General features: G+C 72.1%; 1 protein-coding gene across 2 annotated transcripts in view; it reads left to right on the plus strand.

Moving 5' to 3' along the window:
- Window positions 1-908: 908 nt before the first annotated feature.
- The window catches only part of DNMT3A (DNA methyltransferase 3 alpha), a 43,502-nt gene continuing 21,821 nt past the window's right edge, over window positions 909-22,589 (plus strand). For both annotated transcript variants that reach the window (XM_082757272.1, XM_082757273.1), the window contains exons 1-3: window positions 909-999; window positions 8,875-9,106; window positions 14,181-14,285. In XM_082757272.1, the coding sequence (XP_082613398.1) occupies window positions 9,038-9,106; window positions 14,181-14,285 (174 nt within the window). In that variant the 5' untranslated portion in view covers window positions 909-999; window positions 8,875-9,037. The remainder of the gene's footprint in view (window positions 1,000-8,874; window positions 9,107-14,180; window positions 14,286-22,589) is intronic.

The following is a 22,589-nucleotide window of genomic DNA, read 5'->3' on the forward strand; positions in this document are numbered from 1 at the left end:
GCATAGCCATACATGGTTTGGCACCACATGCATGGTTTGGCACAGGTCATCACAGGGCACGGCACAGCTCCACACCACACTGCATGGCACCGCATGGCACGGTTTGGCTCTGTTGGGCACTGCTCAACACGGTTTGGCCCTGCGTGGCACGGCTCAGCACCCCAGCCGTGCACAGCACCCCTGGCCCTGCTTGGCTTGGCCCTGCTCCCACCAGCACCGCACAGCCCGGCACGGCGTGAAGCCCCTTGCCTTGGCAGCAGCCCTTGTAGCTCGGCATTGCATGGCACGGCTCGGCTCGGCATGGCACAGCCTGGTGCTGCTCAGGGCAGTGCTGCACGGGCTGGCACCGCTCAGCTGCACCCAGCACGGCTCGGCACGGGTCAGCACTGCTGGGCTCAGCCTGGCTCTGCCCCAGCCCCACACGGGACCGCTGGCCTTGGCTCATCTTGGCCTGGCCCATCTTGCAGGGCATGGCATGGCTCGGTTTGGCTCAGCTTGGCTTGTCCTGGTCCAGCACGGCTTGGCTCGCCTCGTCCTGCCCTGGCTTGGCACCGCGCACCACGCAATGCCTTGACCCACTCCGGGCCATCCCGGCACGGCTCGTCCTGTCTTGGCACCGCACCACCCTCCGAACACTTGACTCAGCTTGGCTTGGCCCAGCACGGTCTGGCTCAGCACGGCTTGGCTCGGCACCCCCTTTGGCACGGCACCGCACGGGCGCAATCGCGCTCCGGCACCGCTCAGCCGCGCGCCGTGCCTCCGGTACCCTGCCTCTCCATCCCAGCCCGTGCCGAGCCGTGCCGTGCCGAGCCGTGCCGAGCCGTGCCGAGCCGTGCCGGCGGCGGAGGGCGCTAGGACCGCGCGTTGGGCTGCTCGGTGCTGCAGTGGAGGCGGCGGCGCTGCGGGAGGAGGCCTCGCCGGGCAGCGCAGCGCGGCTCGGGGCGGCTCGGCACGGCTCGGCACGGCTCGGCACGGCGCGCCGGGCCCGCACGGCCCCAGGTACCGGCATCCCCGACCCCCCTCCCGCATCCCCCACGACCCCCCCAGGACGGGCACCCCCCCGTTTTTTTACCTCCCCCCCCCTCCCGGGTTTTTCCCCGTCCCCTTGGCACGGCTCGGCCCGTGCGCCCCCCCCTTCCCCGTCCCCAACCTCCCGCTGCCGGGCGCGGAGGAAAAGCAGGAAAAGATGGCAGCGGCCGCACGGCCCCCCCCGGGACCCCCCCACACCTCCTCCGGTGCCCCCCGTGTCCCCCCCACCCACCCCGGGCCCGTCCCCGCCCCGCCGCGTCCTTGAGCGCCCGTGCGGGCGGCTGAAGGGCAGCGCCGGCCGCCCCCGGGCACGGCTCGGCCCCCCCCCGGCCCCCCCCGTGTCGGTGTTGTGTGTTTTGGTTTGTTTTTTGTTTTTTTTTCTTCTTCCCTCCTCCTCCTCCTCCTCCTCCTCTCTTCCTCTTCCTCCTCTTCCTCCCCCCCCCCCCCCGCCCCGCTCCGGCTCGGTTCTCCCCGTCCCGGGAGCATCGCCCCGAGGGGGGGCGCACGGCGCGGAGGGGATGGGGATGGGGAGGGGGGTGGGGGGTAGGGACGGGGGGTACAGGATAGGGATAGGGGATGGGGGTAGGGGTCCGGGATGGGGGTAGGGGTCGGGGTAGGGAATGGGGGTAGGGGACAGGGGGTGGGGGTAGGGGTCCGGGATGGGGACAGGGGGTACAGGATGGGGATAGGGATAGGGGATAGGGGTCTGGGATGGGGGTAGGGGTAGGGGTAGGGGATGGGGGTAAGGGGTAGGGGACAGGGGATAGGGGATGGGGATGGGGATAGAGGTCTAGGATGGGGACAGGGGGTACAGGATGGGGATGGGGGTATGGGGTGGGGATGGGGGACAGGGGATAGGGATAGGGGATAGGGGTAGGGAATGGAGTTAGGGGTAGGGGACAGGGGACAGGGGATGGGGATGGGTTTAGGGGATGGGGGTAGGGGTAGGGGAAAGGGGACAGGGGATGGGGAAGGGGGACAGGGGATGCCCGGGCTGCGTGCAGGCCAGGAGCTGGGGCTGCTGCTGCTGCCTGAGCCCTGTGCACGCCGTGCGTCCTGCCTGCACCCTGCCTGCACCCTGCCTGCACCCTGTGTGCCCTGCCTGCCCCCTGCCTGCCCCCTGTGCTCCGTGTGCTCCCCGCCTGTCCCCCTCCTGCCTGCCCCCTGCCTGCCCCCCCAGTCCCCGCCTGCCCCCCAAACCCCCCCACTGCCCACCCACCCCCTGTCTGCCCCCCCCCCGTGCGGCCCCACAGCCCCCAGGCCCGCTGAAGTTCAGCCGGGTGCTTGGTGCCCGCGGAAAGTTTCTCTTAGAGGGAAAAAAAAAAAAAAAAAAAAAAACACAAAAATAAACCCAAAAACCAAACCCACGCGAACTAAAAAAGCAACCGCAGAGCGCCCCGGGGCTGCAAGCAGGAGGGGGCCGGGAGCAGCCGGGCCAGGGCCCAGCAGGCGCCCAGGTGCCCGGCCCCTCCGCGGGCACGGCTCAGCGCCGCGCTCCCTTTCCCCTCCTCTCTCTCTCTCTTTTTCCTCTCTTTTTGGGTGTTTGTGCGTGCGAACCTGTGGGCAAATGAAATTTTCCTCTTCGCTCAGTTCCTCTTTTTTTTTTTTTTTTTTATTTCTTCCCTTTGTGTGAGTGACGTAGACGGTGTCACCACGGGATTGGTTCTCGGTGCTGCCAGGGCTGCACGGCGTGCGGGGCGCCAGGAGCCAGCGGTGCCGCGACCGCCCGGCCCCCCGTGGGGGCGAGCAGCGGGGGGGCCTGGGCCGGACCCCCCCCCAGCACCCGTCCCCGGGCTTTGGGCGGGCAGGAGAGCGGCCGGTGTGACACCAGGCGGCGGCTCCCGGCAGCTCCCGCGCGTGCAGTGGCCTTTTCGTGCTGAGTCAGCTCGAAACTTCCTAGCAGGAGCCTCTTTTCGCAAAATGAAGTGCCCGCAGACATCTCGAGGAAATAAGGGATGCCCGGGCGCTTCCCCGGCTGCCTGAATGCGCTGAGAGCGTGGGGGCGTTCGGGAGAGCCCCCCGGGTTGGTGGGCACGGGGTGGCCCCCATCTCGCCGTCCCGAGGAGCCACCACGGTGCCGGGGCTCTGAGAAGTCTCCGCGGCCGCCCCTTCGCCCCCGCCTGCCCCGGGCGCGGTGCAGCCACTCGGGGCCCTCCAGGTGCTGGGTTTCGTGCGGGTATTTTTAGGACGTGCATCTGCACCCCTGCCCGTGCCGGCCCCCACGCGCTCTGCCTGCGCCCTGCTGCCCGCGGTGCCCCGGGAGGCCGGGCCCGCTGGCACTAGGAGCAGGAGCCGGAGCTGGGGGGCACGGTGGGCACGCGCCCGGTGCACACGCGTGTGCCAGGTGCCCACCTGCCCTGCCCTGCAGCAGCCCTGCAGGTACAGAGATGCCACCCCCTCTGGTTCGGTGCGTGGACCTGCTGTTCATGCCAGGGGCTGCTCTTTGCCAGTGCCACCTGCACAGCACGGGGACAGGGGACCTCGGGGCGCACCGGGCCAGCTCCTGCACCTCAGGGCACGGGAAAAGCCACTCCTGCTGGGCTCATTCTGCGTCTCGCTGCCCTTCCCAGTTACAGATTCGTGCCCCATCCCCAGTTCCCATCACCCAGCTCCGGCTCCCAACCCCTGCTCTGGTGTCTGCTCTGTGTCCCTCTGCCCGGCGGAGGCGTTCGGCGCTGCCCGCTGCCTGCTGCCCACAAAGGCACTTGCTCACTGTAATCGAATCATCTCTCAGCCATTTTTTCCTGATAAGCCAAACCCATCGAGCTCTCTGGCCGTGAGGCATTTTCTTAGCTCGTGAGCCTGGCCGTGGCCCTGTTCTGGCCCCCTCCAGGCTTTCACCGTCCCGTCTGCAGGAGGGGGAGCGGGACCAGAGCCATGTCCTGGTGCTGGTGTCCCTGGCAGTGACCATCCCACGAGCAATTTTGTCTGAATCCAGCCTTTGCTAGCGTTGATGCTTTGCAGGATCTGGCTCTGTTGAGGCCTGCAACTTGTCTTTTAGTTTGCTTGCAGTGTGGCTTTGCAGTGCACGGCAGCTCCCCAGGGAGCAGTGCAGTGTAGTGCTGGGCACTGCATCGCTCCCCGGGGCACGGTGTGGTGTGCTGCAGCGCAGTGCAGTGCATCACTACCAGGCGTGCAGTGCAGTGCAGTGCAGTGCTGTGCAGTGCTGTGCAGTGCTCCCTGGGGTGCTGGATTGCTCCCCAGGGTGCAGCACGGAGCAGCAGAGCGCTTCACTCGCTGGGGTGCAGCTCAGGACAGTGCAGCGCTCCCCAGGGCGCACTGCCTCACCCCTCAGGGTGCAGTGTGGCACAGTGCAGGGCAGGGCAGCGCGCCCCAGGGTGCAGGGCATCACTCCTGGGGTGCAGCTCAGGGCAGTGCAGCGCTTCTGGAGTGCAGCTCAGGACAGTGCAGCGCTCCCTGGGGTGCAGTGCAGCGTGTTGCAGCGTGGAGCAGTGCAGTGCTCCCTGGGGTGCAGCTCAGGACAGCGCATTTCCCCCGGGGGTGCAGTGCAGCGTGCTGCAGCGTGGAGCAGTGCATCGCTCCCCGGGGTGCAGCTCAGGGCAGAGCATCACTCCCGGGGTGCAGCGCAGCGTTGGGCACCGTGTTGCTCCCCGGGGCGCAGCGTGGGGCTGGTTTTCGGGTGCCACCCTCCACCCCCGCTGCGTTTTTGGGAGCAGAGGGGCAGCCACCCCGTGCCATGGAAGCCCCCGCGGGCAGCACCCGGGGGGCTGCCCCACACATCGCAGCCGCGGCCGGCTCCTCTGGCCGACGCGTGCCCCGCGGTCAGATATTTAGCTTGCAAGTTGTAATTACGGGGTTGGGGGGGGGGCGCGGATGAGGTCAGCGCCGTGCCCACGCCGGTGGTTTTGCTGCAGCCATCTGTCGGAGCCGATGGCACGGGAGGCGCCGTCGCCGCTCGCCCCTCAGCTCTCCGCAGTGCCGGGCGCCGCCGGCCGGGGTCTGTCCCCGGTTCCCCCCAGCGCGGGGGGCTGCGGGAGCCCCCCGGCGTGAGTCAGGGGTGCCGAGCGGCGAGGGGGGCGGCGGAGGGGAGAGAGGGGGGGGGGCGTGGGTGACTCACGGCCACGGCTCCCATCCCTCTGAGTCAGCCCCGAACTTCTTCTTCTTCTTCTTCTTCCCCGCTGCCGGGGAGGGGGAGGAGGAGCGGTGACTCAAAGGCGACAACAACAATAATAATAAGGCGCTGCGGCACTTGTCACGGGGAAGGGGCTCGGACGGGGACCCCCCCCCCAGCGCGTCCCCGGCGCTGCCGGCGATGGGGACGCGCGGGGTCCCCCCCGTCGGAGCCCGGTGGGTGCCGCTGCGGCGAGCGGCCGGGCCGGGTCACGTTAGGACAGGGCGCACCGGGGCGCGTCCCGGCGGGGCGGAGAGGGGGTGGTGAGGGGGGGGGGGGGGGGGGGGCGCGCGTCTCGGGGCGGGGGGAGCCGGGGAGGCGCCTCCGGTTCGCAGCATCTGGGGCTGGCGAGAGCCGAGCGGGGCCGGGCGCCGTCGCCTAAAATGGCTGTTGGGCTCCTGCGGGCTGGCGGAGGGAGCTGCGGCGTCCCCAAATAGAGGCGGGTGCGGGTTGCGGGTTGCGGGTGCGGGTGCCGGCGGCGCGCATCACCGCAGGTAACCTACTTCTTCCATCCGCCTCTGCCGCCGGCGAGCGTGACTCCTCCGTGCGGGCTGGGGCGAGCGATTCCCCCGCTCGCCGCCGTCACCGGGATAAGGTCAGCCCCGGCGATAAATAGGGAGGGAGGCAGGAGGGAGGGCGGCGAGTCCCTCCCCGCGCCTCGGCGGCGAGCGCGGGCAGCCCCGGCCGGCGGCGAGCTGCGGGGCTGCGGCCCCCTGTCCCCCCGCACCGCCACCACCACCGCCACCCCCGGGCCCCCCCCACCAGCCGCCCCGCCGAGGGGATGCCCCGCGGGGTCCCCCCCGCAGCCGGCAGCGGTGCGGGAGCGCGGTGACGGCGGCGGTGGCCGTGGCCTAGCGCGGGGACGACGCGGCCCCGGCCCGCGGGTAAGAGCGGGGACCCGGCGGGGGGGGACTTGGGGAGAGGGTTTGGGGAGGTTGGAGAATGGGAAAGGGGGGGGGGGACCCGGTGCCGCCGGCTTCTCCCCGGCTTTGTTCCGCGTCCCCCCGCCCTGCGGGTGCCGAGGGTTTTGTACGCAGCCCAACTATTTTTAGTGCGCTCGGAGACCATGTTTGCTGGAAGCGAATCAAAGCCTGCGAGCTGGAGATTTTTCAGCGCGAGGCTGCGCACAGCGCGGGCTGCGGGCATGGGGGTGCCCGAGCTGGGGGGCTGGGGGGGCTTTGGGGAGGGTTAGGGGGGGGCTGGTGGCCCCCCGTGTGGTGTTGGGGGGGATGAGGTGGGGGAGGACGGGATGGGGGGCTGGGGGGACTGAGATGGTTTTTGGGGATGTGGGGACGGCGACTGCAGCGGCGCTGCAGGCAGGGACCCGCGGGGAGTGGGGGACGCTGGGGACATCGGGGACAGCAGCAGCCTGCGGTGCCTGCGGGCCCCGTGGGCACGGGGGGTGCAGCCCCGGGGGGGTGAGGGTAGCCCCTGCTCCGGAGCTGCGTGGGACGCGGCCGGGTGTCCCCAGGTGTTCCCCGGCAGCACGTGGCCTCCCGTGCCCGCGGACATGGCTTCGCCCTGGCACCGCGCAGGGGGAGCGGGGCTGGGGGCACCGGGGGGCATGGGCAGGGATGGGGGCACCGCCAGCTGTGGGATGGCGAGGAGGGATGCGAGGTGCTGTGCCGTGCCGAAATGTGTGCCGTGCCGTGCCGTGCCACGCTGGGCAGCGTGCCGTGCCGGGCCGTGGTGCCAGCGGTGTGGCAGCTCCAGGACAGGCACCTGAGGCGGTGACGTGTGGGGTGCACGGCGCTGCCCCGGTGCCACCCCAGTCGGGGTGCAGCCCCAAGGTCGGGGTCCCCCCGAGCTGCAGGGAGGGGAGCAGCAGCGCTGCGAGCGCAGGGCCAGCTCTGAGGAGCTTGGCAGAGAGCAGGCGTGGGCAGAGCCCGTGCTGCAGGGGGCTCGTGGGGACACTGCCCCAGGGATGGGGACAGGGACAGGGACACGGGGACGGGGCTTCCCCGTGGAGGCTCCCTGACAGGTGGCAAAGGAGGCGCCGGGGGAAGCCCTTCAGGAGGTGTGCAGGCAGCGGGGGACACAGCACGCACCCCCATCCTGCACCCCCATCCTGCGCCCCCATCCTGCGCCCCCAGACCCCTTCCTGCACCCCACACCTTATCCTGCACCCCCACCTCACACCCCCACCCCGCAGCCCTGCCCCACAGCCCCATCCCGCACCCCCAGCCTGCCTCCCACCCTCCCCACCCGCGTCCCAGCCCCAGGCACGAGGGGCCGGGGGGCTGCAAACGGGGGGGCCGGGGACAGCCGAGCCCTGCCCCAGCCGCCCCCAGCCCCCCCGCCGGCCCTGCTGCCCCCAGCCCAGCTCCCCGCGCCCGGTGGTGCCGCCGCCGGGCCCGGGGGAGGCTGCGGCAGCGGCGGGGCCCCCACTCCCCCCCGCAGGCAGCCCCGCGCCGCAGGCAGCCGCGGGGACGGGAGGAACGTGCCGGGGTTTGAGTTTCTGTTCCTAGAAGCAGCGGCCCTGCCCGCCCGGCAGCCCCCCACCCTGCCGGCTGGGAACGAGCTGCGGCTGGAAAGCTCTAGAAACAAATTGCAGCTCCGGTGCCAAAGGCAACAGCAGCCTCGGCCATGGCTAATGCAGGCAGCGTTTTCCATAGCAACAGGTGCTGGGGGCTGACGCCTCCGCCGCAGCCCCGCGGGGCCCTGCCTGCGCCTGCACCCCGCTGCCTGCACCCCACAGCACGGGCACTGCGCGCCCCACGCCCTGCACCCCGCGCCCTGCGCCCCGTTCGGTGCATCCCGCACCCCGCACCGTGCACCCTGCACCCCGCAGCGGGCACTGCGCGCCCTGCTCCCCGCGCTGTGCACCCTGCACCCCGCACCCCACATCATGCACCCCACATCATGCACCCTGCACCCCACACCGTGCACCTCGTGCTGGGCACCCTGCACTGTGCATTGTGCACCCTGCTCCGTGTGCCCTGCAGCTCCTGTGCGCACCCTGTGCCATGCCCCCTGCACTGCGCCCCGCACTGTGCACCCCACACCCCGCACTGTGCACCCCACACCCCGCACTGTGCACCCCACACCCCGCGCTGTGCACCTTGCGCTGTGTGCCACGCACCGTGCACCCCACGCTGGGTGTCCTGCACCACTCGTGGGGCACCCTGACCTGTGCTGCACACTGTGCACCCCGCAACCCACGCTGTGCACCCCACATCCCACACCGTGCCCCCATCCCACACCGTGCCCCCATCCCACACTGTGCACCCTACATCCCACTCTGTGCACCCCACATCCCACACTGTGCACCCATCCTACACTGCACCCATCCCACACTGTGCCCCCACCCCACACCATGCCCCCATCCCTCCCTGTGCCCCATATCCCACGGTGTGCACCCACCCCACACCATGCACCCACCCTCCACCATGCCCCCACCCCACACCGTGCCCCCACCCCACCCTACACCCACCCCACACCGCACAGCACCCCCGCAGCACGCACCCTGCGCCCCACGATGCAGATCCCGTGCCACGTGCCCCACACCACGCTCCCTGCCCCATGCACTGCGCACCCCGAGCCGTGCGCCCCGCACACCCCGGTGGGGCCGCAGCTCCACCGCCTGCCGGGGGCGACTCCAAGGGGGGGCTCGGCCCAGCCCGGCTGAGTCAAGGTTGCGGCGTGTTAATAATTGCTGGGGGCTGGGGCCCGGCGGGCGCTCCCCCCTCACCCCGTGCCTCTGTTCCCCGCAGGGCAGGAGGATCCCGGCAGGCGCAGGGGCTGGGCGCCGGCCCCCGGACCCCTCGGCGGCGGCGCAGAGCCGGAGCGCGGCGGTGGCAGCGGCGGGGCCTCTCCTGGTGCTGAAGCTGTGAAGCCCCCCGGTGCCCACCCGGCCCCCGCCCTCCGCTCCCCACCATGCCGTCCAGCGGCGCCCTCGACGCCAGCAGCCCCGTGCCGGACCGCGAGGCGCTCGACACGCACAAGGTAGGGCCCCGGCACCGCGCGGGGACACGGGGACACCGGGGACACGGGTGGGGGGGGCTCCTGGCACCGCGGTCACCCCATCAAAGCAGGAGCCAAGGCTGCAGGGGGGGGCCCCTCCAGCCGCGCTCCCCCCCCGTGCTGCAGCAGCCTGGGGAGCGCGGAGCTGGGCGGCACGGGGGGGGCGCGAGGCTGAGCCGCAGCGGGGATTAGTGGGGATTGAGCTATTTCTGGCAGTGGGGAGGGGGGGCGACGGGCAGGCTGCTCCTGCCCTGCTGGGGCACGGGTGTCCCCTGCTTTGGGGTCGCATCCCCTGCTTTGGGGTCGTGGCAGTGGAGTGGGAGGGGGCACGGGGCGTGGGGCAGTGGGAAGGGCACGTGATGGGGTGGAAATGGGGGCATTTAGGGACAGGAGGGGACAGCGCACGTGCGCTCAGGGCTCGCTGGGGTGGGGAGAGCAGCCAGCAGGCAGAGGATGGGGTCATGCGCCCCTGCTGCTGCCCCGGGCTGGGGGGTGGCTCAGCCCCCAGGGATTCACTGCGCCCATCCCCAAATCCCCCGGTGCTTTGCCACGGTGCTGTGCCACCACCGGGACGGAGAGGGGCTGAGCAGTGGCCGGCAGAGCAGGGTGGGGGCTGCAGGTGCCGCACGGATGGAGGGGTAGTGCTGGGTTTTGGGGTGCCTGGGGACGGTCCCCAGCCAAACCCAGGCGTTGTGGCAGCTCTGGCCATGGCCTCGGTGCGCCTCGGTGTCCCCGCAGCACAAGGACGAGCGGGGCCAGCCCGAAGCTGGGTGGCTGCTCCCTCCAGGGGAGAGGCACCGCGCTTCCCCTAGGAAGCAGCAGCGTCCCCGGGGCGCTGGGGACACGGCCTGCCCCGGTCACGGCGTGGGGACTGGGGCAGCCGGCCAGCTGGACACCAGCCTGCCGCAGGCGGTGCGGGGTTGGGGTCAGCCGAGTTCCTGCGGGCTCCCTCGGCCGTGGCAGCCACGCGGTGCCTCCGGCGCTGGCAGGGAGGTGCCCCCACCCCGCTGCCCCCCTCGCCGTGTCGGTCCCCTCGCCGTGCACCCCCTGCAGCCATCGTTCCTGACTGCTGGACGGGGAGAGCCGTGTGTCCCTTTGGAAGGCATCCAGCGCGTTACTGGCACAGCTGGGTGTTGGGGGGTGAATAACGGGGGCGATGGAGCCCCTCCTGCTCCTCGGGGAGGGTGCGGGGTGTGAATCCGGAGCGGGGCCGCGCGTTCCACGCAGAAAAAAACGGCACCAGGAGCTGGAGCTGTGGGGCTGGGGAGGAGGCGAGCGTGGGGCTGACATTTGGGGGTGCTGCATGCGGCACGGGGGCGGGTTTGGGGTCTCCATCCCCTCTGGGTCGTAGCACGGTGCTCAGAGCGGTGCCACGGCAGGGCCAGCTGGCGTGCCTGCGGCTGTCCCCGTCCTTCAGGCCAGCAGCTCACCCATGGGACCCCGGGGGGGTGACAGCGGTGTGAGGGGGCTCTGCCTCGCCAAACGGGGTCCCTGCAAGCCCCCCGGGCTGGCTGCAGCCGTGCTGGGCTGAGCTGTCCCAGCCTGACCCCGCCAGGCTGCGGCACCACAGGCGGGGAGGTCACCTCTGCAGGAGGGACACGCGGTGCCGCGGGGCCGATCCACGCCGCTGCCGTCGGCACCGCGCCAACGGGGCTCAGCCAGGGGCTTCCTGCACCCCGTACCCCAAACCCCGCCGGGCTGCTGCCCCCCCCTCCCTGCCTCTGCCAGCCCCGCTGCAGCCGGGAGCTGGGACCCGGCGGCGCTGCAGCGGCAGCACTGCGTCATGCAGCAGCTCTCCCCTCGGAGGTGGTTTCCCTCCGGGTTGTTGCTTGGCAGCGGCGGAGGAGCGCTGCGCCGCGCTGCGGGGACGCGCCAGGCTCCTCGGCGAGCCCCGGGGAGATGAGGAGCAGGGGGGATTTATGGGGAGATGACTCAGCTCCGAGCAGGCTGGAGGCAGCGAGGGGCTGCAGCAGCAGGCGGGGGGTTGGGGGGTGCGGGGGGCGCGCAGCCCCCGGTTCTTTCTGCCAGCCTCCCTTGCTCTGGGGCTGCCTCCCTGCGCCTCCTTTCCCTGACTGGGTTTTTTGGGGTGCGGGCGCTGCCCTGGGGGTCCCCACGGCCCCACAGTGCTGTGCCAGACCCCGTGCCCCCAGCCTGGCACTGCAGGGATGGGGCTGAGCCCCACGGCGGGGCTGCCCCACACTTATAGGGCCGGGCAGGGAGCAGTGGGGCTGGCTTGCGGGGTGCACGTGGGGGCTCTCCATGGGGGGGGATCCCCACCACCCCTTGCTGCAGCATCCCTTGAGCGGGCGTGCAGCAGTGCTGGGAGCGGGGTGAGCCCTGGATTGAGCACCGAGGCTGGGGGGGCTGCCCCGTGGTGCTGGGGGGCTCTGCGCATCCCCCCTCCAGCCTCAGGATCTGGCCCCTGCCCTCCCCAGCAGGTCTCAGCGCCCAGCACCGCCTCGCTGGGCAGGCACCGCAGCCACAGGGCTGCTCCGTGGTGCCCGGGCTGGGGGCACTGCAGAGCCCCCTCCCCACGGGGCACAGCAGCACCCCCGGGGGGGGACAGGGCACAGCCTGGGGGCCCTGCAACCTGCACCCTCCCTGCACCCTCCTGCGCGTGGCTCCGGCACAGCCTGGGGCTCGCTTTGGGGATTGCAACAAAGCCCTGGCACTGCTGCTGCTGCTCCAGCACCGCTGCTGTTCCCAGGGGAGGCTGCGCACCCTCAGCATTTTGGGGACCCTCCCGCAGCTCGCTGTGCACCCCGACCCCGTGCCGCAGCAGGGCTGGCCGGCCGGCACGGCCCCTGTGCCAGCAGCACGCCTGACACCCCGCTGTACGTTTCCCTCACATCCAGCATAAACACGGCCACGGCCCGGCTCCCAGCTCGCTCCCAGCACCCGGCCAAAGCCAGCACGTGGGCGCGGGGAGGCTGCCCGGAGGGGACGGGTTTTCGTGGGGCTCGCCGTGCCCGCGGCCTTCCCGCTGCCGGGAGCACGTGCGGCGCTGGGCGAGGGGCCCCCACGTGCCAGGCAACGGGGTGGGGAGCGACCCCACGCCTGCAGCGCAGGGCCCCGAGCACCCGCGGTGCCGGGAGCTGCTCCTTCCCACCGCGGGGGTGGGAGGGGGCTGGCTGCGGGGACGGGCGCCCACCGCCCCGGCACGGCACCACCACGGCCCCGCTCTCCAGGAACGGAGCTGCGTGCCCGGGGGCGGCTCCAGCTGGGACAAAGTGCAGCGCCGCGTGGTTTGGCAAGGCGCGCTCCCGCGGCCGCGGCCATGGAGGGGGGGATGAGCTCCGCTCCCCCCCGCCACGGTCTCCCCGGCACGCTCCTCCCTGGCGCAGGCGTTGCACGGGGCTGGAGACACGGAGAAGGAGCCTGCGAGGAGCTGGTGCGCCCCAGTGCCCTGACCTCTCCTGGGGACCCCGAAGCTGGAGCTGGCTGGGCTGGGAGCACCGCGAGCCCTTGTGCCAGCACCAGGTCCCACACTGACCCCGATATTTGTGGGGCTGGCATGGACCAGGGAGCGATCCCAAGGGCACGTTTGGTGTTTGGGGCCAGCATGGCACAGCCGTGACCAGCCGTGGCGTGCTGGTGCCATGGTGCAAGGAGAGGGGCTTCAGAGGGAGCTTAAACCCGTGGGGAGCTCGCGGCGCCTCTGCGGACCCCGTTGGGATCCTGTGCCAGGACTGTGCTCAAACCGAGCTCCTGACGTCGTCCTTGGACCCGTCCCAAAACCTCCTGGTCGGGGCCGCGTGGAGCTCCGAGCCCCGGGCAGGAGCCCCCCGGGTGCTGCAGTGCCGCAGCCCCTGCCCGCTCTGCCCTGGCCTCCCGGCTGTGGGGCAGGGCTGGGGCTCCGTGCACACCCACCCCAGGTGCTGTGGGGGCTGCCGGGGATCTCCAGGGGTCCTGGGCAGGTTTCACAGCCTCCTGCTCCCCGGCCTCGCCGTGCTGGACCCAGCCACGGTGCCCCGAGCCCCCTCTCCATGCCCAGTTTGGGTCCGTGCCGGGGACGTGGGCCTGCAGGGGGGTGGCTCAGAGCAGGGAGCTGCTTCTGGGCACTGACCCTGGGGCATGGCACATGCCCCCCCACAGGCTGGACCCCGCTGTGCAGCCCCATTTGGCCCGTGCCGGGTGGCACCGGCGGTGCCGCGGGCACCAAACGCAGCGCCCCTGCCACGGGCAGCCCCTGGGCAGGAATGCGGCCGGGGCCGGGCGAGTGCAGCTGGATGTCGGAGCTGTCTGGCTGCCAGCTCCCATCCCCTCCCCGGCCTCTCCCTCGCCGCCCCCCCGCCGGCCTCTCCGCCTTCCCCGCTCCCCCCTCCGCGGCCTCTTCCTGCCTTGGCCGCGGCCGAGATCTTCTGGGGCTCAGGTGAAACGCTCCCCACCGCCGTGGGACGCGCCGGGCCCCGCGCAGCCCTGGCCCCCGACACCGCCTCTCCGGGCACGGGCACGTCCCCGGCCATGCCACGGCGCTGGGCGCAGGGAGCCGGTTCCTTTCCTAGGGCAGAGCCCGGGGGGGGACCAGGGGAGGGGCCCCCAAAGCGCTGCGGGTGGTGGGGAAGAGCAGGCGGCTGCCGGCGTGCTGGTTCGTGCACCCTGCCCGTGTCCCTTGGGGGCTGTGGGGGCCACACGGCCCTGAGTGGGGTGCAGGGGGTGCAGGAGCCCCCAGCCCCACACGTGCAGGGCTCTGGCAGGTTGTGGGGGCTGGTGCTGCAAGGCGCATGGGGCTGCGTTGCCAGGCCGAGGTGCCCAGCCCCACGGCTGTGTGCTCAGCCCCATGGCGAGGGCTGGCCCCAAGCCCTGGCAGAGGTCGCGCTCACCCCTCGAGCCCCCCAAGGGCATGGGGAGTCGTGGCGGGTCCCAGCCGGGCCCCCCAGGAGGAACTGGGTTCGTTCAAGCGAAGCAAGGCTGGAGCGAGGTGCCCCCCGTGCCCATGGCACCCATGGGTGCCAGCGAGCCCAGCAGCAGGCAGGAGCGGAGCCGTGAGCAAGCGCCCGGTCTGCGCGGCCCCGGGGCCGGCGGCGTAACCGTCCTCTCTGTCTCCGGCTCGCAGGGGGAAGAGGAGCCCGAGGAGAACCCGAGCAAGGAGGAGAAGCAGGATCCGGGGACGCCCATGAGGAAAGCCGGGCGGCCCGGGCGGAAGCGCAAGCATGCCCAGGTGAGCGCGCGGGGGCGAGGCGGGGGCAGCGGGCGGCCCCCCCCGTGGGCAGCCCCCCGTGGGCGAGCTGCGCTGGCCCTGGGACTACGGCTCCCGGCGTGCCGCGGGCCTGGCCCGCCTCCCTGCGCCAGCAGCCGGGAGGAAAGTCCGAGAGCGGCGCAGCGGCCGGAGGGAAGCGTGTCCCCCCCCCGGTGCCTTCCCCTCCCCGCGGCCCCCGCCAGCTCCTCCTGCCCTGGCAGCGCTCGGGGTCCGGCACGGCTGCGGTCGAGGCCCCGCGGTGCACTTGTCCCCGTGCTCCCCCCCCGCCAGCTCCCGGTGCCGAGCAGCTCTGGGATGGCCCCTGGGGCTGGCTGCAGCAGCTGCAATAACAAGGGGGACGTGGCCGCGCAGAGCCGAGCTCCCTGCTGGCTGCCCCGGCTCCCACGGCGTGGGCGATGCCCCTGCCACCACCCCGCACGTCCCAACCCCGCTGCAGCCCCTGTCCTGGTGCCTGCGGCTCGCGGGTTTGTGGCTCAGCGAGCTCCAAGCTGAGCGGTGCTGCCGGGTGGGATCGCGCCGTGCCGCGTGCCGACGTGCTGCGCCCTGCCATGCCGGGCAGGGCTGTCCCCATGTCCCTCCTGGTGCCGTCCCTGCGCTCCCGCCCAGCCAGGCAGTCCAAATGCCTGCCCCATGGGAGCGGCCTTGCGGCGCTGCTCGCGCAGGGGAAGGCTCAGGGGTGGTGCCGCAGGGCTGGAGGGGCCCAGGCAGCTGCAGGCCCTGGTGGGGCGCCGGGTTTGGGCCCCCTGATGCAGCAGGACCCGTGGAAGTGGTGGCTCTGTCCCTACAAGTGGTGGCACAGGGACACGTGGGCACGTGCGGTGCCGGTGGGCACGGCTGGGGAGCGCGCGGTGGCAGACGCAGTGCTGGGGTGGGAAGGGACTGGGAAAGCTGTGCCAGTCACCGGGTGCCTGCCACTCTGGTTCAGTGCCTGGGGTGGGGACAGGCGCTCCCCGGGGTGCCACAACCCCACTGGGAGGGCACACGGACCCCCGGGCATGGGGCTGGTGGCGAGGGGCTCTGGGGAGCCGCCGCAGAGCGCACGCATGGCTGCGGTGGGGAGCGTTGGCACCGTCCGTGCCTCGGGGCACCAGCAGGGCTGGGTGCTCAGCCTGCGTGGGCAGCGCCCCGTCCCTGTCCCCGCACCCCCACGGGAGCTGGGGGGGGGGGACAGAGCCCCTGTCGGGCCGCCCGTGGCTGGAAACCAGCAGTCTTATGGGGAGCACATGGAGACGCGCAGGGCCGGGGAGCGTTTGGTGCTGAAAGAAGTTTTTTTTGCAAAGGTTTGCGGCTGTGGAAAGTTTTTGCTCTGTGCTCGGACACGTCCAGGGTCTCCGTGGGGCTGCGCTGGCCTCGCCGGGTGGGACCATGTGTGGGGCAGGCGCGGCGCGAGGGGGGCAGCTATAAATACAGCGGGTGGGAGGTGAGCGCGGGGAGGGCGGGGAGCTGCTGCGGTGGAAGAACAATACTGGCACCGGGACAAACGGGGAGAAGTCGTCCAGGAACAGGCCGAGCCTGGAAACCGGCAGGGATCTGACCCTCGCAGGGGGCGACCCCCGGAGAGCCGCGGGACGAGAGGGTCCCCGCGCCCAGCCTGGGGCGCACGGGGGGGGCAGCGGCAGCGCCGCGACACCGGGCACCTCCTGGTGCTTGGTGCTGGAGGTGGCACGAGCCTGCGGCCACCGCGGCTCCGAGGGGGGTCCCCAGGCACCCGCACGCCCTGCCCGCTCCGTGCAGCCGGCGGCTCTGCAGCGAGTGGAGCTGGCAGAGCCCCGCGGCCCCGTGGCTGCCCGGGCAGTGCCAGGAGAGCGCCGCTGCGCTTGGGAAAGCCCCGTCCGGGTGTGGGCTGCTATAAATATCCTCCAGCTGGAGAGCCCCGCGGTGCCGGCTCCTGCGGCGAGGCCAGGCTGTGACCCGGGGAGCTGGACCTGGGTGGAGAGGAGCCAGCGCGCGGTGTTGGGGGGCGCAGGGAGCGGGGATTGAGCCCTGGGGGCTCGCCGAGGGGTCCCAGCCCCGGGCTCACGGTGGGCAGAGGGTTTGCAGAAGGGTGCTGAGCACCCCCACGGCTGGTGCAGTGCTTCGGGACGCAGCAAATAAGGGGCCTGGTGGGGGTCCAGGCGCCGAGGGTTTGTGCTTTTTTGCCTTGCTCACCCTGGTGTGTCGGTGGGGCAGGGAGCTGTGCCCCGGCTCCCCAGCCCGGACAGGATTTAGGGGGGGGGGAGGACGTGGGGCGCAGAGCAGGGAACCCAGCGGAGGCTGTCCGGGGAGGGGGCGGGAAGCCCTTCCTGCAGCTGTAACCGGACCTTTTGTTTTTCCAGGTGTTCGGAGGTATTTTTCCCGAGGGGTGACGTTGTCAGCCAGGTGAGCAGGGCCCGGGGCAGGGAGGCTCTGCCCCAGCACGCTGCTCCCAGCGGGACCATGCGGGCGGCCCCCCGCCTGGCTGGGGACCCTGCGGGGACCCTGCTGGGGCCCCTGTGACGCCCTGCGGGGACGAGACCCACGGGGTATCGGTGTGGGCAGCAGCTGGCAGGCCGTGCCGTGCCAGCCCCTGCTGTGCCATGCCCTTCCGAGCTGTGCCGTGCCGTCCTGGGGGCCGCGAAGCCACCCTGAGCTGTGCCGTGCCGAGCGGTGCCACGCTGCGGATCTGAGTGTGCCCAGCGTGGGGGTGGCAGAGCGGTGCCATCCCCTGTCCCCCTGCCCGGACAGGGCCCCGGCACAGCCCCGGCACAGCCCGTGTGCCCCGGCAGCAGCGGGGCCACCCCGCTCCCGGCAGAGCAGCGTCCTTGGCGGGGGCCCAGCGGCTGCACGGAGGGGAGGGGAGCGTGGAGAAAGGCAGCGCTTGTTCCCAGGGCCAGCCGGCGTGGAGGAAGCGGGTGGGTGGGAAGGAAGGCAGTGCCGGCCCGGCCAGACCTTCCCCGGGGGACGGGGACAGGCGCCGGGGTGGATCCCCGACCCCTTCCCCTGCGCCTCCCCGGCACGGCAGCAGCGATGCTCGAGCGGCAGCACCGGGACGTGCCGGCGGCACGGGGGGCTTGGAGAGCCACGGGGCCCGTCCTGACCCAGGTAGGGCTGCAGGAGTGGGGCTGGGGCCGGGGCTGACCCCGAGGCACAGCCCCCCTGCAGGCATGGAGCGCCGCTGCCGTGCCACAGCGTGCTGGCTGCGTGCCGGCCGTGCCGCCTCTCCCACCCCCTGCACCCCTCCGAGGGACCCCGGACCCTCGCCAGCGCCTGGCTCGGTGTCACACACGCACTGGGACGGGAGGAGGGGGCGTCAGGTCGTGCGGGGAGGGAGGGCATGGCCCCGACACCCAGCCCTGCCCGTGCCGTCACGTCCCGGCAGGCCCTCGTGCAAGGGAGGCCATGATGAAAAAAGGGAGGCCGTCGTGCAAGGGAGGCCGTCGTGCAGGGGGACGTGGCGCCTGTCCCGCCCTGCGTGAAGCCCCCCGGCACCCCCCGGTGACACGGCGGGGCCCTCCTGCCCTCCCTGCCTTCCTGGCATTGTCCGGCAGCCCCGCACGGCCCGCGGAGCCCCTGCCCGTGGCGGGTGCCGCGCTGGCGGGGGCCGGGGGCGGCGGGCGTGCGGTGACGCCAGCTTCCTGAGGCGGAGGCGGGCAGGGGGCGGCCGTGCCCGCGGGAAGGGCTGCGGGAAGGGCTGCAGCACGGCCGGGAAGGGGCTGCCAAGGGAGGAGCTGGAGCGGGGCCAGGGCTCCGGCGCGGCGCTGGAGGCGCGGGGAGCGGGGCGGCCGTGGCCGCGTGGGGAGAGGGGGGGCGGCCGGATCCCGTCCGGGGCGCAGCGGGGCCGTGCCGAGCCCCCCGCGGCCGTGCCCCCCGCCAGCCCGTGCCGCCGCCTAATCCAAACCACATTGGGTCGGCGCTTCCCGTTTCCTCCCTGGGAAGCGCACGCAGCCCCTCGCATTGTTTTCGGCACGGCAGCCAGGATGCGGCCCCGAGCTGGAGGCGAGAGCGGGGCTGGGGGCGCGCGGCACGGCGGGGACAGGGGGGCTGCGGACCCCCGGGGAGGGCAGCAGCCACCACGGCCGTGCAGGGAGCAGCTGCCCTCGCTCCTGCCGCAGGGCCTGCCACAAGGACGTGGGCCCTCAGCCCGTTCCCGTGCACCCCCCTCACTCATCCCTCTGCCTTCAGCCCCTTACAGCGAGCTCTGGGGCGCAGGGACACGGTGCAGCTCCCAAACCCTGCTTTGATTCTCCCCTAAACCCCGCTCCATCCCTTTTCTGGGCCATCTCTGCCCCCCAGCAGCTCCGAGCCATGGTGGTTCAGGCACCAGCAGTGTGAGGGTGGCAGGGGGACGCGGGGGGGGGAGCGTGAGCGTGCGCCGCACAATCACTTCCAGACCCTGCATGAGGCTCGTGTGCAGGCACCGACCCCTCGCGGCTCCCCCTGCTCCCCGGCGTCTCTCCGTGGACGTGGCCGCATCCAGCCCCGTGGAGGTGCCCGGGGCCCGGCACCGTGCTGCTGGCACACCTTGGCGTCTCCACAGCCCTGTCACTGCAGTCCTGCGGGTCCCAGGGAGCCTGCGCGGTGGCTCGGCGAGGTTTGTCCTTCAGCCTCGTCCTGCTGTGCTCGCCCTTGCTCTTGTCCGGGCTCTCCTGCGGCACAGCTCAGCCAGCCACCTCCGCCCTGCCGGTGGCACGGGCTTTCGGCCACCCTGGGGACCGGGCTGTGCCGGGGCCGGTGGCCATTTGGCACGTGGAGAGGCTGCGTGGTGTCCCCAGGGCTGGCGGCGGTGGCTCGTGTGTCCCTGGTGCACGGGCACGCGGTGTCCTCGTGCCCCAGTACAAGTGCTGTGGTTGCTCCAGGGCTTGCCGCGTCCCTGGGAGCGGTGGGAGCGGGACCAGCCTGGCCCCAGCTCCCCCCCCCCCGGCACCATCACTGCACGGGGGGCCGTGCAGCACAGCACAGCAGGGAGGCCCCGGGGAGCTCTACCCTGCATCCCCCAGCCCATTGCTGGCACTGCTGGCTCTGCGAGACCCCACCAGGGTCCCCCCGGCACCCTGCGGCTGCGCCCCCCCCTGCTTCTCCAGCCCCGTTCCTCCCCCTGCGGGTTGCCGCGGGCTCGTCCCCTCCTTCCCGGCTCCGCTGGCAGGCTGTGCGCAGCTGCCTCCCCGCCTGGCCCCGTCCTTCCCCGCCGCCTTCTCCGGCCCTGCTGCCTGCACCGGGGCCGGGGCCGGCGGCGAGCGGCTGAGCGAGCGGAGGAAGTGACTGCGGCAGCGGGGCCGGCGGCCGGGCGAGCAGGAAGCGCCCGCCGTGGGGACGCCGCAGCGAGCAGCCAGCGCGGCGAGGAGGCGCCTGCGCGCGGGCGGCCGGACGGGGGTCTGGGGTCTGCACGGCCCTCGGCAGGGGATGCACGATGGTAAGCGGCATGCGGACCCCCTCGCCCACCTCCCCAACCCCCTCCCCAAACCGGCAGGCCTGGGGAAGACTGGGTGGGGGGGGGGGGGTTCCTGCGCCCTGGGGGTGGCTGGGCCGCGGAGCTGCGCTGCGGGCGAGCGGGCGGCAGCAGCAGTGCAAACGTGGGGTGTGTGGGAGAGCAAAGGGCCCTCCGTCACCTGCCGGCCCCCCTCGTGCCCCCTCTAGGGTTGGGGTCTCACCACGCACCTCATCCGAGGCGCCCCCCCCTCCCTCCCTGGGGGGCAGGGGAAGGGCGCGCGGCACAGCCCGGGCACCGTGCTCACGCCAAGGCTGGCTGGCAGCTCGGCATTTGCTTCCTCGCCGCCTGGCTCCTCGCCACCGAACGGTGCATCCTGGGACGTGTAGTTCGTGGGGCAGGGGGAGGACGGTGCCTGCCGCCAGCTCCCCGCTGCGCCACACGGGCCCCGGAGCACGCCGCCCCCCCCCCCCAGCACCGCGGGGACCCTGAGCTGGGCGCTGGCAGCGGAGCGGGGAAGGTGAGGGCGCACCGCCCGCCCCCCAGCACTTCCTGGCGTCCCCGCCGCAGAAGCGGGGGGCTCTGCCCCGGTAGGGCTGGGCCACGAGCAGGCCTGGGGCCTCCTGCTCTGTCCCAGGGCTGCAGCAAAACCGCCGCGGCCCCGGGCCTCCTGCAGAGCTGGCGCTGCGGTGAGGGAGGCGAGCGCGAGGGCGCGGGGTGCACGGGCTCACGGAGGCGAGCGTGGAGCACAGGAAACAGCCGGGTGCCACCGCCTCGGCGCGGGGAGGCAGCGGCAGCACCCGCGGGTGTCAGCCCTCGGGGAGTTCGGCCACCTCTGTCCCAGGGCTGGCACAGCCGGGGTGACACCGGGGTTGGCACCGCCGGCAGCGCACGGGGAGGCCGGTGCCAGGCCCCTCACGAGGGCCCAGCTGTGGCTTGCGCTGGCCCCACTGCTCAGAGCCGAGTCCCACGGTGACACGGAGCGAGGCTGCACCCACGGGACAGGGCTGAGCCTGTGAGCACGGTGAGCCAGGGGGGGGGCTGAGCCCACCGTGCCGCAGCCGAGCCGCGCACCCGGCTGGATGTCGCCGTGACGCAGCAGCACTTTCACTCTCCTTTGCCACGGAAACCGCCGAGCCGGGCTGGGTCCTTTCACTCTGACTCTGCTCCCACTGCCTCTGTCCACACGCCCTCGCCGCTGCGGCCGCTTCGCCCCCGGACCCTCAGGGACCAGCACAGCTGCCTCTGACCCCGCGGCCTCGCTCGCCGCTTGCACGCGCGTCCTGGCCGGCTTCGGCCCCACCATCTCCCGCGCTCGTGCCGCTGCCGTCTCCGTCTGCCGCTCGGGCTCACACGCAAGAGCAGCGTCCCCACGAGTGCCGGCACAGACAGTCCTCCCCCGAGTCTCACACCCACGCACGCCCACCGGTCTGTCGCTGCACGCGCGAGCCGGGACCGGCTGCACACTTCCTGCGGCCCCCGGCACCGCCTGCCACGCGCGCACACCCCCCCCGAGGTGTTGGCACCGTCAGGCTGACACACCAGCGCGTGTCGCAGGCTCCGGCTGTGCCTGTCACTCTTCCCTGCTCACACACACACCCTGTGGGCCTTGTCCCCGTGTCACATGTGCACACGCATGTGCACACAGGGTTGTGGCAGGGCCTGGCCCTGCCTGGCACACGGGCACGCTCAAAAACGCGACGTGGTCCCTGCACGTGGAGCGCACGCACGCGTGGCGCGGTCTCCGGCTCTGCCTGTGGGGCACGTACACGTACGGACACCCACACGCACACGTCACGGGTGGTTTCGGGCTCATGCACACACACACGCAGTTGTCACACGCCCTGTCTCTTCCTGTCACATGCACACACACACACCACGGTGCCCGGCTCCGCCTGTCATGTGCGCGCGCACGCACGCACACTTGTGCCGTGGGCCCTGGTTCCACGTGTCCCTTGCACAAGCACGTGCACCTAGCGCTGTCCCCAGCCCCGCTGCGACAGGGTGGGCAGGAGAGGGGTGGCTGGTCCTGGCCGGGTGCCATCCCACTGTGTCCTGGTCCCTGGGGCGTCACGGTCGTGTGTCTGCATCCTGAGGGCACCTTGATCCTCCAGGATCTCCTGACCCTGCAGATGTCACCGCCGTGTGTCCTGGTGCTCACGGTGCCGTGGCAGCATGTCCTGGGCCTGAGGGTGCCAGGCAATGTGACCTGCCCCTAAGGGAGTCCCGGCCACACGGCCTGTCCTGATGGTGGCACGGCCGTCCATCTGTCTTGGTCTTGAGGGTACTGCGGCAGCACGTCGCGGTGCTGAGGGTGTCGTCGCGGTGTGTGCAGGTCCTGAGGGTGTCAGGGCATCGTGGCCTCATCCAGGTGGTTTGGTGGCATTACGTCCCGGGTCTCGGGGTGTTTTGGCTTTCTGTTGTGGCCCCGAGGGCCTCAGGGCTGTGTGACCTGGTCCTAGGGGTGATGTGGCAGTTTGTCCTTGTCACGAGGGTCACGTTGCTCTGTGACCTGTCCACCTGGTGCCATACCTGTGTGTCTGCATCCCAAGGGAGCCGTAGCGTTATGTCCGGTGTCGGAGGGTGCCATGGGCTCGTGCCCTGAGCCTGTGTGCTCGTCCCAGTGTGTCCTGGTCATGCCCACATGTCCTGGTCCTGAGGCATCCTGGCAGTCAGTCCTGGTCCCGGGTCCAAGCATCTGCCGTGTTGTTGTGCCTGGCCCTGGGGGTGTTGTGGAGCACATCCTGGTCCCAAGGTTGTCACTGCAAAGTGGCTTCCATCCAAGGGATTCGTGGCAGTGTGTTCTGGCCTCACGATGCCACTGCAGTGTCCTAGTCCTGGGTGTCATGGTCATGTCCTCATCCTGAGGGTCCCCTGGAAGC

This window comes from Aythya marila (assembly GCF_965140915.1).
Source record: "Aythya marila genome assembly, chromosome: 3".
In the NCBI taxonomy this organism is placed as follows: domain Eukaryota; kingdom Metazoa; phylum Chordata; class Aves; order Anseriformes; family Anatidae; genus Aythya; species Aythya marila.